The sequence below is a fragment of the Condylura cristata genome, unplaced genomic scaffold (genome assembly GCF_000260355.1).
Source record: "Condylura cristata isolate star-nosed mole 26May11 unplaced genomic scaffold, ConCri1.0 scaffold00024, whole genome shotgun sequence".
Classification (NCBI taxonomy): domain Eukaryota; kingdom Metazoa; phylum Chordata; class Mammalia; order Eulipotyphla; family Talpidae; genus Condylura; species Condylura cristata.
Genome location: NW_004567125.1, coordinates 18,165,011 through 18,182,563, shown reverse-complemented (window position 1 = coordinate 18,182,563; position 17,553 = coordinate 18,165,011). Strand labels below are relative to the sequence as shown.

Here is a 17,553-nt window from a genome sequence, read left to right as displayed (position 1 = left end):
AAGATTTATTTATTTATGCATACAGAGCTGGTGTACAGGCCAGAGGTGCAGGGACAGTGAGAAGATTCACCAGAGACACAGTGGGGAACAGAACAGGCAGACTGACGAAGTATACTGCTGAGGGGAGCAGTGGGTGGGTCAGGAGAGGTCTGCCACGCCATGTGGGTCACCTCTAGGGGGATCAAACGCATGCTGAAGTGGCTTTAGCTTCTCAGTGCTGTACTTTAACCCGCTGCCCCACCAGCGAGGGCCCAAGAAAGCCCCTTTCTTTTTAAAAATATAATATAATATTCCTCCCCATCTTTCCTAAGGGTTTACATTTTATCTGTGGGTATGGTCTGAGAATTCATGTAAAGTCACACAATCTGTAATTTTGCAAAAGTCCTTCCATGATCCAAAGAAAACATAAAATGAAAAAACCAACATCTTGTGTGGTTCTTTTTTGTGCAAAAAATTGGCCTAAAATCAAGTTAATGAATTGTTAATTATCATTTTAGTATCATTGTACTGAGATTCCCAAATCTGTCTGGTGTTAAGAATCCCTTTGGCACTATCCCAGAAATAACAGAACCAGACTTCACAGGGAGTAGGTCTGGGTGTCAGTAAGCATTTCCAGTGCTTATTGTTGTTAGTCAACTTTGGCATGTATTGTATAAACTCCATTGTTGAATGGTGGACCCTTGAGGCTCAGAGTGGTGACATTATCTGGCCTAAATTATATGACTGATCAACAACAAAACCAAGATCTATACCCAAGGTTGTGTTTCTACTTGATCACAGGCCTCTCCAGACTCTACCAGAATTCCCTCCTGTTTCTGCCCAACCTCCTGAGCTAACGCAATGCCTATGCCAGGCACATATCCCAGTGCCACCCCTGCTCACCACAGCCTGGTATGGCTGGGCTATTTCACAGTTGTGTCTGTGATGGCTGCTACCTGTTGGCTTTGCATGGCTTCTACTGGAAGTGCTAACTGTAGAGAGCTCCTTCCCCCTTCTCCTTATGCCTATTCCAAACCTTTTTATTTTTTTTCCTCTACTTGAAAACTTAATTCTGCCCTCGTGTATTATATTCCAGCTGTGCCCATAGAATAATCCTTTTGCCTCGCTTATCAGAGGCAGGAGTTAAAAATGTGGGTCAAGGCAAAATTGTGTTGGTTAACTGAACAATGATTCCCTTTGGAGGGATTACTAGTGTTTTAGTTCTAACTATATATATATATTTTTTGTTTTTAGTGTTTATTTTATGTACAAGTAATATCATTAATGACTATGGTGATAAACTCATACTTGATGACTCATTCAGCCAGGACATTAGGTAAAGTATATCTGTCTTTTATTAACTAGGGAGGGTAGATTATTATAGATTGTGGGAAGACTTCTTATGGATACCAAGGAATTGATTTAGAAGTCATGTCTTTTCATTTGCTCATTATTTAAAAATCTTATGTTAATTGGAATATTGGTTCATTCAGATCAATGGTCAAAGGAATAGGATGTTTTGGCAAAGGAATAAGAGGGCTGTCCAGAGTCAGGAGCCCTCTCTTTTGTAGCCCCTCCACCCTTGGGGTGTTCCTCTTGTCTGCAAGGTAGATATCAACCCCCTTCCTCACCTCTTCAATCCAGTTAACCTCAAAGGGAAAGTAGGGGTGGTGGTGACAATGGACAGTGAGCACTTTCCTTTTCAGGGCACAATCCAGAAATTATATCATTACATTCACATTTCATTGGCCAGAACTTGAAGCTGGGAAATATTATCCTTACCTGGCTGGCCGTATGCTCAGCCCAATCTCAAAGTATATTGATAAAAGAAAATGGGGGAGAGAATAGGCTCTACCACAGTGTCAGTTTCTAGAGGGAATTTGCAGCTGTCAATAATAAAATGCAGGATTAGTATGAAATCACAAGTGGACATGGACGGTCCCTGCAGATATTCAAGGTAAAAATCAGTCTGAGGCAAGGGTGCAGGGGGAGTGGAGAGAGGGACTCTACAAAGTCAGACCTTCTACTTTAGCAGATACACATGGTTTTCTATATGCTGAGAAATACTGATTAGATGCCTTAAATTAGTGAGTCACGGCTCCAGCTGCAGGTTTCCCCCACTATCCGAAAGAAGAAGGTTCTTATTTGATATGATTTGGTAGGCTATTTTTGGGGACTGGGAATGCTAAAAATTTTCTCATATAAGTGAATGGTACTAGCATTCTCAGAACGAAAAAATAACCAACCAAATCATACCCATAGCAACCTTCTACATTTGGGTAGTAGGGGAAACCTATGTAGGGAAAGAAAGGAAACTAATGAAACATTCTTTAGTGTTGAGTCAGATAAAATTGAGCTTGTAGCCAAAAGGATACAGTTGAGTCATTTTCTAGAAAAGTTTGGATAAAAATCTGTCTTTGCTCTAAGCACTCTGGTTTGACTATGGAGGTGAGGCCAAGATTTCATTCCAGTGTGTGATATTTTCATTTCCCCTGTCAATCTTCACTGTGTCTATTGAGGTCCTTGATTTTTTTTTTTTTTTTTTTAGGTGTGTGCGTTATTGACTTCCCAAGACAAATGGCCTTGCGAAATGCCATTATGCACATACAGGAGATAATACAAAATACAATAAACTTATCTAAAGCAGAAAAAATTTTGACAAATGTTAATTGGACATTGGTAGAAGAAAAAACGAGGATTGAGTCCATCATTCCTGTGAGTTGATACCTGGGGAAAAAATAACCTTCATTAGTCTGCCTCACTTGCTTTATAAGATAAGTGATAAGATAATCATCATTCCCATCATCCACCCATCCATCTATCCTGCTAATTAAATGTGAAAAAACTGAGGTGGGATCTTTTTATTAGCTCTGTTAGCTTAGCAAAAAGACTTGCTTGAATTCCATTTCTAAAAAGACAGTCTGGTGCCCTATCCTTGTTTGTCAGTACTGGAGCATAGTTGATTGCTGATTATCAATGCTCTCTGTCAAGCTGATGTTTCCAACAGGTTAAGCAACATGAGCTCTCTCCTGTCTAAGTGTTTATAAAAAACAGAAAACAGACTACTTCAGACAGCTGTCAGGCACAGAGATTTGAGGAAGAGTTTGACTTCCAGATCTCCACAAATGAGAAGTTTCTCAGCCACAAATGAAAGCAGCACATTTTATATAAAAAACAATATTGAATTTTACATATTTTACTTTAGCCATCCTGATTTTTGATGTTGGAGTCTTTGCTGGGTGAAGTATTTGACATCTCATATTTTCTTATTTTTTAACTTCATCACTGTATGTTTTTAAACTTAGTGTGATACTGTTCAGCTTTCCCATGTTTCACCTAGTAATGAAAAAGAGGAGGAGTCTCCAACAGATGAAGATTTAATAGAAGAAGCCAGATTGCATGTTGCTATGATACAAATGGTCAGTACTGTTCCCATATCTGCTTTTTAAATTTTTTTTTGCCATGTCTTTAATCCATAAATCTTGTTTTCAACTACCTCTACCATATACCTTTTGATAGTGTTTTGGCTGATAACATTACATTATTAAAGTCATTATTAAAGTCAAAAAATCTCTTATGCCTTAAAGTCAAGTCACAAGTCTTATTACTTTGTTTATAAGTTTAGCAAATTTTAGCAATTTACTTTTAATGGGGTATCTGAATAATATTTGGCTCTATTTTCCACTGTTACTTATAGTGGGAAACTATAGAGTCAGATAAAAGCAGTCAGATGTATGGTAGAAGATAGAATTAGACGTTTTGTGGTGAAAATAATGTTGTATATACAGATGTTGATTTATAATGATGTACACCTGAAACCTATATAATGTTGTAAACCAGTAATTCTTTACTAAGAATTTAAAAAAAACGAATATTCAGTATTTACTTTGAAATTGTCCTGCTTTACAAATATTTTTTGTAAAATTGTGTTTTCATATGTTAAGTTCAATAGTAATTGTGGGGGCTATAAACAGGTCAAGTAGAGTACAATCCATTTCTGTTGGCATCTTTTTAAATTTTTATTTAAAATTTTCTGTTTAGAGTAGCTTTGAAAAACAATGCAATGATGGATTCCTCAGCGTAGAAGCAGCCCGGATATTAATTGGTGCAGCCAAAAGCTATTGCTCCATCCAAGGAAAGTAAGTGTTATACCTCTCTAATTGATATTCCCAATATTGAATGGGCATGGGATGAAGTATGAAAAAACTAAGACCTGAATATCCAGATCAATCAATTTTCATCTGTCTGTTCATCTTTCCACTTTTCCGTTCATCCATCCATCTATTTAATATTTTATTGTTTATATTTTTTCCTCCTGATGATTAATAACCTTGATAACACTAGGAGATTCTGGAGGATGTACTGTCTACAGTATATTAGATAAGGACTAATACTTGGAAGAGCACCCATACTATTTTAATTACTATTGTGATTATTTTGCCTTTATATCCTATTCATTAAATTTCTGGCCAGGGGATGTAGTGAAACCTGCTGCATGCAATCAGACTATTAGCGGTGTGGGGAGTAGGCTCTCGCGGGGTTGACACGAGTGGTGGTGCTTCTGGATTATGCAAAAAAAACCTCAAGTGTCTTAGAGACACTTATCTGGTTCTGTCCTAGGTGGTCAACATATAACAAATGGTCTAAGACAGAGTTGTGGACAATGATAGGAGATGTTCTCTGCATGATAGTTAACATGTTAATCTGTCTTTTCATCAGTTCCTAGATAAAGTTTGGAGAAGGAACAGCCTATGTTAGACAAGAGATGATGAAAGAAAAGCCTGAGTGTGAACTCCAAAGTATTGCTCTGAAGAAATTTTAATTATGTTCTAACTTAGAGCCCTGAATAGTTCCCAGAACAGATACCCTCTGAGTGTCATACTAAAGATGTTCTTGTGCCATGACTGTGGTAGAAAGTAGAAGAATAAACAAGCTCAGGACTGATCATTGTTAATAGGCCAATGTCATATTTATATTTGGTATAATTTTCCTTTTATATTATACAAAAGTATAGCACTTTATCTTTATTATAACATATATTATTTTGTCTTTGTTAGATTCATGAGTATTTATGATGTTTCAACTTATGTAAAAGCTAGAAGCTGGCTTATGAAGTTTAAAAAAGTTTTATCTATATTAGAACATCATAAAAATAAGGCACCTTCTACTCTTCCTACGTAAGTATTATAAACTTTTAATAGGAATATCCTTGAAGACATGACCTTTTCTAAATAGACAGAATAGAGTGTCTTGATTTTCCTCTTTAAAAACCCCTAATTTTATAGACAACTCACTGATTGAGTGTTGAAGGAGCTAGGTGCTGTCTACTTTTTCCTCCATTCTCTGTTAGCAACTTCACTGTCCTCTCTGTAAGGAAATCATAAGCAAGACAAAGATAAGGATGGTCATATTTGGGTTCTTCAAGTTTTAATTGTGATTCCTTTGAGTCATGCTACATACCTGGCTACTCACATATTCTTTGGTATTCTTCTGAGTAAAACAAAGAGCAGGGGGGGAGAAATAGCAAACTCCTGGACTAGAACTAGTTCTCTACTTCACCAGGGTGGCTCTTTTAATGTCTGTTATTAGGAAAACCAAAATAGGCTTCATACTTGTAAACTTTTTCCAAAAATCACAAAATACAGATTTTATTTAAATTGGTTGATTCTGTTTTGTTGCATAACTTGTGCACTTATAAACTTTTTAGAGTAGAAAGGCAAGATTTTTCTAATGATAGAAGATGTTAAATGAGAAGCTATTGGGAACATCATTGCAACTAAATTTTAGTGGGGGTTAACATACCTTTCATAACAAATTCTGAAAATGTTTTACTTTCATCTGCTTATTAAATTTAAAGAGGTCTAAAAATTGACATATATCATATCTAAGTAACTTCTTTTTGTTATGTTCTTTTTTATAATGACTGGAAAATTTTTAAATGCTGATTTTTGATGCTAGTCATTGAATAGGATATTTTTCCTGTTCCTACTTTTAAACAATGCTAATATCTTCACCTAAATGTATTTGTTTCTTGCTTTTGATGTATAAATCTCTATAATGTTTTCTATATACTAGCAGCCTTCATTTAAAAAATAAAATGCTCCCATTCCAGATATAGGTTAACAAGAACCATATTTTTGTCTCTCTCCATTATGTTTTTTATATGTGGAAAGTATGTTTTAGATTCTTACTCATCTATATCTTGTGTTATACTCTTCATCAAATCAATGATATGTATAAGTAAATGTTGAATTTTTGATCTCAAGTGTCATATGTTTAAAGTGGTCTGATATTTTATTTGTTCTCTTTTTTAGGAATAATAAATTTATGACTCTTGCAAATTACATTGTATATTCAGATGAATTTGAATATGCAGGATATATTGTGGCATTAACATACATTTATCCTTTGATAGTACATCTATCTCCAATGACAAGAGAGTTAAATGTGACAGCACTGCTGTTTGTAAACTACTATTTTGTATCTTTGTATGTTTTAGAGTCAGCATTGAAGGTACTGTGATAAAAGAAATGTGTTCTATAAAAAACATTTCAGGTATTTTGAATCTGTTTTTATCATTTGCTTTAATGATTGCTAGGATCTTGAAATATTAGTAATCCTTAATTTTATGAATTTAATAAATGAAATTAGTATAATAGTCATAGTCGTGAACAGCAGATACAATACATATCGTAAAAATGTAGAGAATCTCAAAGATCAGGTAAATGAGAACTAAAAATAGAGACATGGGTGTTTTTCTTCAAGTACTTCTTTGTAATGATGCAAAAAATAAGTAAAGACACCAACACAGCAGTCACAGGCACACACAACCCTAGTAAGGCCACCTCTGGTCCAGCATAGGTGGGAGAGGCTAATGCCCAGCATGGAGGGTACCACTGAAGCCTTCGAGGCAGCAGTCAAAGCCCCCAAGGCAGCAACTCCCAGGGAAGCAGCCTGTGAACCTTGTAAGAATCCATCCAGCCCAGTGGGTGGAAAGAACCATATCCAGAAGTCTCATCACAGCAGGAGAGCCTTGAAAGCAAAATAAACAAAAATGTAGAGGTGGAAAACTACAACAAATGGCAACATGAGTCCACAGGGGAATACTGCACCACAGAAAGGGAACAAATTTCCAGAGCCCAGTCACAAAACATGGAAGATCTGTTCTTCCTATCAGAAACAGAATTCAAAATTGCCATGATAAAGAAATTCCAATAAGTGGAAGAAAAACAAATGAATGTAGTGAGAAATAAAATCAATGAACAGAAGATTACAATTGAAGTTTTAAATAAGAAAACATTGAAAATTGAGGGTTGAGATGAAAATTTCAGGAGAAAGCTATGTAGAATGGACTAAATGGAAGAACAAATCAATATACTTGAAGATCTGAATGGATAAAAACTCTGGATAGAAGAGGAAAGAAAGAAATGATATTAGAGCAACTTAGGCAAGATATAAAGAGAATCCGTACTGGGAAAGAAGTAAAGCTCTCATAATAATACACAGAAAACCCTAAAAATGCCACCAATAAACAAATTGAAACAACAAATCAGTTCAGCAAAGTGGCAGGTTATAGAATTGATACTCACAAATTAGTTGCCTTCCTATATACTGATAGTGAGCTGGAAGAGAAAGAAACTAAGAACATAGTTCACTTTACAATTACACCAAAAACAAATTCCTGGGAGTAAACTTAACAAAGGAGGTAAAGGACCTTTACAAAGAAAACTATAAACATTGTTAAAAATAAATAGAAGACACAAAAAATTGGAAAGCTATTCCCTGCTCATGGATTGGCATTATAAGCTAGTTGATAATAGTCTAAATGGCCATCCTACCAAAAGTGTTATATAATTCAAAATAATCCTTATCAAAAAATCAATGGAATTCTTTAAAGAAATGGAGCAAACATTACTGAAATTCATATAGAACCACAAAAGACCTTGAATAGCCAAAGCAGTACTAACAAAGAAAAAGGAAAAATGGTGGTATTACACTTCCAGACTGCAAACTATACTAAATTGTATTATAAAGCTGTAATAATTAAATCAGCATTGCACTGGGACAAAAACAGACACACAGAAAAATGGAATAGAATCATGACCCTAGAAATAAATCCATACCTATACGAACAGTGATATGTATGACAAAGAAGTATATACATTGGAGCAAGGAAAGTTTCTTCAATAAATGATGCTGGGAAAACCGTACAGCCACATGCAAAAGAATGAAACCAGATCACTATCTCACACCATAAACAAAAATCAACTCAAGATGGGTAAAAGATTTGGATGTAAGACCTGAGATCATAAAATATATAGACGGAAACATAGTCAAAACCCTTCACAACATAAAATTCAGTGGTGTCTTGGCTATGATGTATTGGCTATAGTGATAAAAACCCTGAGAACACAGGCAATTGGGATTGCATCAAGTTTAAAAACTTCTGCACAGCAAAATAAGCCATAACCAAGACAAAAGGACACCTTACTGAATGGAAGAACAAGGAGTTATAAGGGTGTGATATCAAAGATACACAAATAGTTCATACAACTCAGCAAAAGTAAAATAACCCAATCAAAAATGGACGGAAGAGCTAAATTGGTCCTTCTCCAAAGACACACAAATGGCCAACAGGCACACAAAACATTTGCACCACCGCTTATCATCAGGGAGATGCATATCAAAACCACAATGAGATACTTTACTCCTGTGAGAATGGCCTATATCAAAAAGACTAAAAACAACTATGGACAAGGATGTAAAGAAAAGGAACACTTTTACACTCTTGGTGGGCATGTAAATATGTCTGGCCCTTATGGATAGCAGCACAGAGATTTCTCAGAAGATTAAAAATGGGTCTGCCATAACACCTAGCAATTCCACGCCTGGTTATCTGCCCAAAGAAGACAAATATACTAATTCAAAGTGAAAGGTGCATTCACTGTCAAACACCAATGCCAAATGATGGGAACAGTCTAAGTGCCTCCCAACAGATGAGTTGATTAAGAAAATGCTATATAGATACATAATAGAATACTGCTCAGTGATCAAAAAAGGTAAACTCATACCACTTTTGGTAACATAGATGGAGTTAGAAGGTGTTGTACTAGGCAAAATGAGCCAAAAGGAGAAAGACAAATACCACGTGGTGTCACTTATATGTGAAATATAAGAAACCAGAAAAAGGGTCAAATAAAGCCAAACTCAAAAAAAAAAAGATGATGATGATTCAGAGGGGAAGTGGAGTGGGGAAAAGTGAGCATAGTGGACTATGGGTAAGCTTTGGCGGTGGGATTGCTATGCCAACATTATTGGAGTGGGCGGTGGGGAAGCTTGTACTTCCAAATTATAAATAACAGTACATAGCAATATTACCTCAATGAAAAAATTTTTTAAAATAAGTGAATAAAATCAAATATGCTTAAGACTCTTACCATAACATGAGAACTATAAATGATTTAAAGATAATTTATCAGCATTTATTTTCACACTTTAATTAGTATTAATAATAATATAATATTCCCAAGTACTGCAATTTTTCATTGTTTTTTGAATTTCAGCATCATTAAGATTATAGTTTTTAATTAAATTGCAGTTTTGGGTAAAATCAAAGGGATTTTTAAAAAAGATTTATTTATGCAAACAGAACTGGGGTACCGGCTAGAGGTGCAGGGACGGTGAGAGGCTTCACTTGGGACAGAGTGGGGAGCAGAACAGGCCGACTGACTAAGTACACTGCTGAAGAGAGCAGTGGGCAGAGCAAGAGAGGTCTGCCCTGCCATGGGGTCACCTCCAGGGTGGGGATCAAGCTCCTGCTGAAGTGGCTTTGGCTTCTTAGGGATGTGCTTTAACCAGCTGTGCCACCAGGGAGGGCCTGGGATTATTATTATTTTTTTAATTCCCATCAAATAACTTAAAAAATACTTTCTTTTCTTTTTTTTTTTTTTGAGGTAGTGTTGGCTTACAACACTGTATGTGATTTGGAAGTGGATGTTCATACCTCTTCAGATTATGTTATTACACCATATCCACCAGGGTGTTTTCATAATGCTCCATCATAGTCCATTGGGTCACCTTCCCTCTTTTTAGGACGTAACTCATTTTTAGTTGAGCATTTAATTGTTGAATTTTAAGCTCTCCTCTCACATTATTGTCGTATTTGTTTTCTAAACAGATAATAACTTTTAAAAGGAAATATTTTTATGACCATTGGAATACTTTGGAATTTGTTATCTTGGTTATTGGAATTGTTGATATCGTTTGTATATACGTTGTCAGACTGAGACCAGACAACTTGACTCTTATCCAGATTACAATTATAATAGGATATTGCCGAATAATTAGGCTTACTCCTCTCATCAAGGTAAGTCTCCACGTTCAAAAAATATTTTTTTCTATACTGCTTGTTAAATGTATTAAGAAACCTCATTATTTTAAAAGAAATAATGGAAGGAGCGCTCTCTTTTCTCTCTGAGCACACTTTCTACACTCTTTCTGCTTAGGTATCTCTTAACTTCCTCCAAACTGTTACTTAAATGTCACCGAGGCCTTCCCTGAACACCTGTGGAAGATGGCATCCTGCCCTCCATACTTCTGGTTGCTCACCTCTATTCTTGATCCCCTTCACTTATATAATATTTTTTTTCCCCACAGCACTTAGCACTTTTTTTTAAAAAAAGATTTATTTATTTATGCATGCAGCACTGGGGTACAGGCCAGAGGTGCAGGGGCAGTGAGAGGATTCACCAGAGACTGAGCAGGGAGCAGAACAAGCAGATTGCCGAAGTACACTGCTGAGGGGGGCAGCAGGCGGGTCAGGAGAGGTCTGCCAAGCCATGTGGGTCACCTCCGGGGCAGGTGGGATTGAACTTATGTGGAAGTGGCTTTAGCTTCTTAGTGCTGCACTTTAACATGCTGTGCCACCAGGGAGTGCCCACTTAGCACCTTTTAAATGTACGTACTAGGTGCTCTTTATGAGGTAAGGATCTTTATTGTGGTAGTTAATGTAACCTGTGACTCAAGACCAGTGCGTTGCATATCTTAAGTACTTAATAAATAATTGCCGAGTGAGTGAACACCCACTTTAAGCAGGGTGACTCAGAAATAAGTTTCCAAGAAAAGTTTGCTCATAAAGCCCAAACTGCAAAAAGGTAAAAAATATTTTCTCTACAGCTCACACTCATATAGAACACTATGGAATTTTCGTTTTCCCATGGCCTTCAATCTCCCTTAACCAGTGCTATTCCTTCTGCCCATACCTCTTTTTTTGATTTTGAAGGTAAGCCTCAACTTCCCCTCTTAAACCTCTTTTCTCTCTCCAGTGGGGTTGTGTTATATACATTATGTTATATACAATCCAGTAGAGTTGAATATGTAATTTGGGAACTTTAGGTGATTTCACTTTCCATTTCATTTTTTAAAAAAAATTCTTATTACAACAAATAAAGCTATTCACATGTATTGAAGTTATGGAGACTTGATATTAATTTTTTTTTTTTATAAATCCCCACGGCAAAAGGCATACATTAGAATCCTCCATCTGGGCCCCCTTCTCCAAGAATTGTAAAGTTATCCAAAAGATAGAATTGTTTATAGCCCAGATTACAGCTTATAGACTTTTCTTGTTCCTTTCTTAAATTTATATTAATGCTAGCAAACCTTAGCATACATAACTGTACAGAGTTATATATACAAAAGTATTAAGGAATACTTTTGATTATGGTTTTTCCCTTGAGAGCTGTTTAGAGTAAAATATACATATAAGATGTAATCACACTGTAACATAAACTACTTAATAGGAACCTAAGTCTTTAAATAGAATGTAGACATTTTCTCAGGCAATTGATTTTCCATAGTGCTCTTATGCACATGAATATAAAATAATTATTTTACAAGTGGTACTTTGTGAAAAGTTTCTGAGTGAAATAAAAATTGTCATTTCTGTCTAGTACTCTCTGAAAAATCTCAATGAAGTCTATTTAAGGAATTAATGCAATCATGATCAGCTTAAAAAAAAGAGCATTTACTATGTTCCTGGCACTGGGCAGAACACTTTATGTACCTTAGCTAGTTACATTATTCTGACTGTCCTATGAAGAAATTGTCTCTACTGTATACACTTAGGTAACTTCATATATGAACCAGTTCCAGCATAGTCTAGTTTTCAAAAGAAATTAATCTGTTTTTGGAAAGCTTGGAAGAAAATTGGCGATCCTTAGATACTCTTGATGCTCCAGGGTGTCGGTGCATATCAATCCTCCTACCCAAAGTTTTACAACCAAGACAGTAACTTAAAAAAAATCTTTCTCTTTTCTTATAGCTACTTCTCAACAGTGCCCTTTTCTTGTCCCCTTCTTCCTCCTATGTTCCCAGACCTTCACTTCTGCCTCACACTCCACCAAGACTCTGTCTCTATGACTGACTTCTGTTGTGGGGAATAGCTCCACAGGAATGCTGGTACTGAGATATTTTCTTCATTTTGCAGAAGAGACTTAGTGCTCAAAATAACTTAGTCCACTAAAAAACTTGCTCAGGGTTACAGAGCCAGAGAATTGGAGAGCTGGATTTGAACCCAGGGAGGTTTTTTTCATTTTCTCCACTTGTCATCCTCTCTTACTTTCAGCTTATGACTTGAAAAATTAAGAGCTAGGAAGGATCTTGGACTCCTAAATCCTTATCTTACATGTGAAGAAACTGAGGTGCTCAGAGATAATTTATTCAGTTGATCACTCTCACCCACATAATGGGATCACCTCTCTGATCTCCCAAAATCTGGGTGTGTAGAAAAAAGGGAGGGGAGGTTAGAAATAGGGATGTCCCCTTAAAGTGGCCATACCAGTTTTTCATTGAGCTTTCATTTTAGGGAGTGGCCAGGGAGACTTGTTAATATGCTAATTTGGGGGCCCCAAACCCAGAGTGCTGTTTGCTATGCTCTGGGGTGAGGTGCAAAAATTTGCAATTCTAGTGATTCCCTGGGTGACGCTATTGCTGGTCCAGTACAGGACCTTTTTCTTCATCAAATTTTCATTTTTCACCCCCCTTCATGTTTCCAGATAATGATACCACTACTGATAAATATTGTGGATGTGCAGATCAAAAAGCGCCTTAGCTTAATGTATAGTATTACAAAAGGTTATGTCAAAAGTCAAGATGATACCAAATTTTTAATAAAACAGATTTCTAGCCGAGAATCAATATATCAGGTAAGAGACAAACACTGGTCATTTGGGGGGAAAAATCAATGAGATGTATTCATTTCTTTTAGTACTATTTCTGGGTGTATTTAATACAAGAAAGCAACTGCAAAGTGAATGGGATCCAATTGTTATGTTACAAGAGGTGATGCAGAGAATATCTCTGCTCTTTAAGTGTTGGCTATCCTTATCAAAGTCACAATCCTCACAGAAAAGCATCGACTAAGTATTTTTTGAGTGGAGAGTAGAGAAGAGATCCCATCAGTCTTTGTAACACTCTAAACAGCAGGGCATTTGGGAAAGGCTGCAGTTGGAGTTGAGATTTGAAAATGGCTTCAAATAAAGGGCCATTTGGAATGGAGAAGAAGAAAGTGGGGCAAAGAGCAAAAATTTGATTGTGAAAACTTGATATGCTGGTACTGAGGATGGAGTGGATAAGTAGTAGCATTGATTGTTTTCTATCATTCCAGGCATTCCACATTTCTAAGTAGTATCAAATAAGTACAAATGGAGATGAGGGCATCAGCTCGCTAGGACCTTAGTCTTGCAATGACGCACCACCTAACTAGGTTGCCTTATTCCATTCTGTCCACTCTGGGTCATGTAGCGATTTAGCAGCATGATGGTTATTTTAAGTGTCATGTGTAACATTCTGTATACCTCATTCTAATATTCAAAATGAGGGTCTGATTGCAGGTGGTTTTTCTAAATTCAAATAACAAAACTTAACTTGAACTGCTTGAGGTTAGATAACAAATCATTTTTTCCTGTAAGGAGCACTCTGCCATGTGTTTTATGAGTGCAGGCTTTCAATGCCTGACACTCCTTGGGTCCTGGAAGTTGTTTGGTCTTAGGATTGTTGGGAAGGCTAGTGTAGGCCCAGAAATGCTCACAGCTGGAGCTAAGCTCCTTAAAGAGCAGTGCCTGGGACTGGGTGGGCCTTTGACAGATACCCGTGTTATGAGTGAATAGAAGGTGGTTAGCCCAGGAGTGGGACTGAGTCTTCATTTACATCAGGAGTTATATGTAGGAGACACGAACTAACTGACACCATATTTTCTCATTCCTCTATGCACTTTTTGCTCCTGATAGACTGGATCCCCAGACAGCTGCTCATTTGTTGGGATTCTAGTAAGGACTATTCTCATGGGGTACATGAAGGAATGAGTGCACATTAATCTTTTATGAGAAATGCTAGGCATAGTAGTTATGTAAGCAACTGACTGCAGAGCATTCACTGTAATTTGAGCATGAGCATGGGCCAAGCCAAAGAATCGACAGGAAATCGTTGGGCCCAATATGGTTTTGAGAAGCAAATCATAAATGAAGTGAGATTTCCCAGATTCTAAAGCCACAAATGCACTTGTTATGGTAAGAACTGAATGCTTTCTTAATTTCTTGCAGAAATTGTTTGACATTTTGGAAACCAACAAACGAGATGCTGTCAAAGAATTAGGTAGGTAATTGGAGTATTTGATTTCCTGAATCATATTTTCCTATCCTGTAATCTAACCAAAAGAAAATAAATTAATATTCTAATTGAATCACTCACTCACTCAATAAATATTTATTGGACATACAAAAAGTGCAGTGCCTGGTGAAGGTTATGAATAAACCAATATATTATTGTATAAAGTTAGAGGAGTACAGCTGTCTGAGGGGCTGACAAGTTTAGATGCCTTATGATTATAAAAAGGCACAAAAATTGCCTTTGACAAGGAGAGTTTCTTTTTTGCTTTGTAAGGATACTCGGGAATGTGGGCCTTGAAGAGATACTATTTCTTGAATACCTAATTCACTCTGCTAGCTTGAAGACCACACAGCAGGAGCCCTAGTATTTCATGCTGTTTTGGGGTCTGTCTCCTCATAAGGGGCCTAAGGGTTAGGCTCCCAAGATGCGCCAAAGTATCTGCTAGAGGGTCTGGCATATGATAAGCCCTTAATAAATGAAATTACTACCAAAAAAGGTAAAAACATTTACATTTATAACCAAATTGTAAAATGCCACATAAGGATCATACTTTCCAAATCAAAATGGAAAGAACATGGTATACTGAATGAAACAATAGGTCAAAATATTTTGGTATTTTCTCAGATAATCCAGGACCTAGGATCACTATTTACATGCAGGCAGATTTTTATTTCTGTGCTTTTAAAGATTAGGGAACTAGAAGCTGCTGCCTTTTTCAGTTCTCTAAAACAGAATGCTTGTTCTCACATGGTCACTACAACAGCTTATTAATGCTAATTATGCCAGGAACTATGTTATCTCATTTAACCCTTGAAGCAAATACTATTATAGTATTCATATTATGGATGTGAAAGTGAGGCTTAAAATGTATCACTTGCCAAAGGTCACAAGGTTAGAAAGTAGTGAGACAGATTTCATGCAAATGTGTCTCTGACACAAGACATGTGTGCTTGATCATGCTGACCTCCACTTTACTGCTCAGCACATCTCAGTTTAAAAAATGATTGATCATCTTTTAGGTGTCAGGTGTTGGAGCACAATAGAAAGAAAATTCTCCCACCCCTTTGGGGTTGGGTAGATGAGCAAACAAATTAACAGACAGATTAGTAGATGAAACGATTGAATCTAATTGTATACATGTGAAGCATTTACATGGCTATACATTCTAAAGTAAGAGGGACATATCAGAGCTTATATATTGTACTAAGGAATGGGGTAGGCACCTGGGGTATCAAGGAAAGAGGAGGGATTCTCACATGACAAAGATGGAATGACTTCATATAATAAAACCTTGCCTTAAGGGGTTTTTCCCTTGCCTTTTTCTTGGACATAAAGGTTATATATGAAGCTGATCCTAAATCTAGGTAATCTACATTCTTTAAGACTGTGGTAATATTGTAGTTTCTCCTAAGCTCATGAGGGCCTTGGTTAACTTTAGTTCCACATACTTTAGTTTCACATAAGGTGACACATGATAGAAAAAAACAGTTCTAGACATCTTGGAAAAAGCCTGTTTGAACATTTTGTGGGGGATCAATTTGACATCACAGGCTTTATTCTAATGCTATGATTACAAAGACTCGATTTTAGTGTTGACTCTCAATCCAGTCCATGACTTTTCATGTTTATTAAAAAGGAAAGAATATGCTATTTGATCTCAGCAAGACCCACCAGCCAAAGTCGAGTCTTTGGTATTTAATCATCTCTTCACTCACTCTCCTCTCCCCCCAAATTATTTAATCTGATGGTGAAACAAAAGAGTAAACAAGAATACAATAAAATAATGAGTTATTTAACGGAGATAGGTGAAACGTGGGATGACAAGAAAGTAGACAACAATTTTTCTCTTATCTGGTGGGGGAAGCCAGTTTTCAATTTTCTTACCCATCAAGTGTTGATGGAAAATACTCTAGTCACACTGATCACATAAGTTCTAAAACAGTAATGAGAGGATATTGCAAAAATACTTTGGAAATTATAAGTGATTCCACATATACTAGTTATTATTGTGATTATCGTGTAGCTTGTTTGCTGACAGTTTCATTTGTTTTAGGACTTATAGAACATGAATGTCGTGATGTTGTCATTGCTTTGAAGACTAAGCAGGCTATCCAGAATGTGATTGCTAAAGCTCTGAAGAACCTCACCTTCCTTTGGTCAAGAGGCATCATTGATAAACACGAAGGCATAGAAATTAATAAGGTAATAAAGCAATTTTCTATATTGTTTGAGTTCATTAGCCCAACACCCCAGGCTTCCCTGTTACTTTGGCAGAGTGTAATGAGTGAGAGAGATTGGGAGAGTGACTAACCTCAGATGCTGAGTCTGTAATTTGCCTACAGCCTTTGTTAATGCCAAAGACGACTAGTGCTGGTGCTATTTGGGGTACTCCATGTCAAAACTTCTTGGTTGCAAGTGACACAATCTAAACCAGGTTGACTGGGTTTAGCAAAGAAATGAGGTTGGAGGACTTAACAATAGGACATAGAGTACCTTACAGAACACAGTAGTCAGGCTATGTGGCCAGGCCTCAGGAAGGGACTAGAAGAAAGACCTATTAGCGTTGCCATCTCTATGGCATTTTCCTTTGACTCCCTCAGCAAATTTACCTGATTTTTCGGTTCTCTAACCACTAGAGGAACATGTGCTGTCCAGTCCCACCAGCTGTGACAACGGAGATTGGAGTCATATAAGTTGACGTGGTAGGGAGATAACCAATCTGTGATATGAGAGAGAGAGAGTGTGTGTGTGTGTATAAGTTGTGGAGGGGACAGTTTTGAGAGACACTCTTACCTGACAAATGAATTTCTGAAAAATTATAAATATATTTAGCAAAAAAAAGTCAAGAACATAGGCCAGAGGAAAAAGTTATTAAATGTTTGCACTTTACCACCCTATCACATTTGC

General features: G+C 36.7%; 1 protein-coding gene across 1 annotated transcript in view; it reads left to right on the top strand.

The window, feature by feature from the left end:
* The window catches only part of SLC9C2 (solute carrier family 9, member C2 (putative)), a 60,528-nt gene that overhangs the window by 29,632 nt on the left and 13,343 nt on the right, over window positions 1-17,553 (top strand). Inside the window, exons 10-19 of the mRNA XM_012728915.1 lie at window positions 1,234-1,315; window positions 2,528-2,694; window positions 3,300-3,398; window positions 4,021-4,118; window positions 5,037-5,156; window positions 6,294-6,492; window positions 10,157-10,345; window positions 13,035-13,184; window positions 14,580-14,631; window positions 16,700-16,848. Of these exons, the coding sequence (XP_012584369.1) occupies window positions 1,234-1,315; window positions 2,528-2,694; window positions 3,300-3,398; window positions 4,021-4,118; window positions 5,037-5,156; window positions 6,294-6,492; window positions 10,157-10,345; window positions 13,035-13,184; window positions 14,580-14,631; window positions 16,700-16,848 (1,305 nt within the window). The remainder of the gene's footprint in view (window positions 1-1,233; window positions 1,316-2,527; window positions 2,695-3,299; window positions 3,399-4,020; window positions 4,119-5,036; window positions 5,157-6,293; window positions 6,493-10,156; window positions 10,346-13,034; window positions 13,185-14,579; window positions 14,632-16,699; window positions 16,849-17,553) is intronic.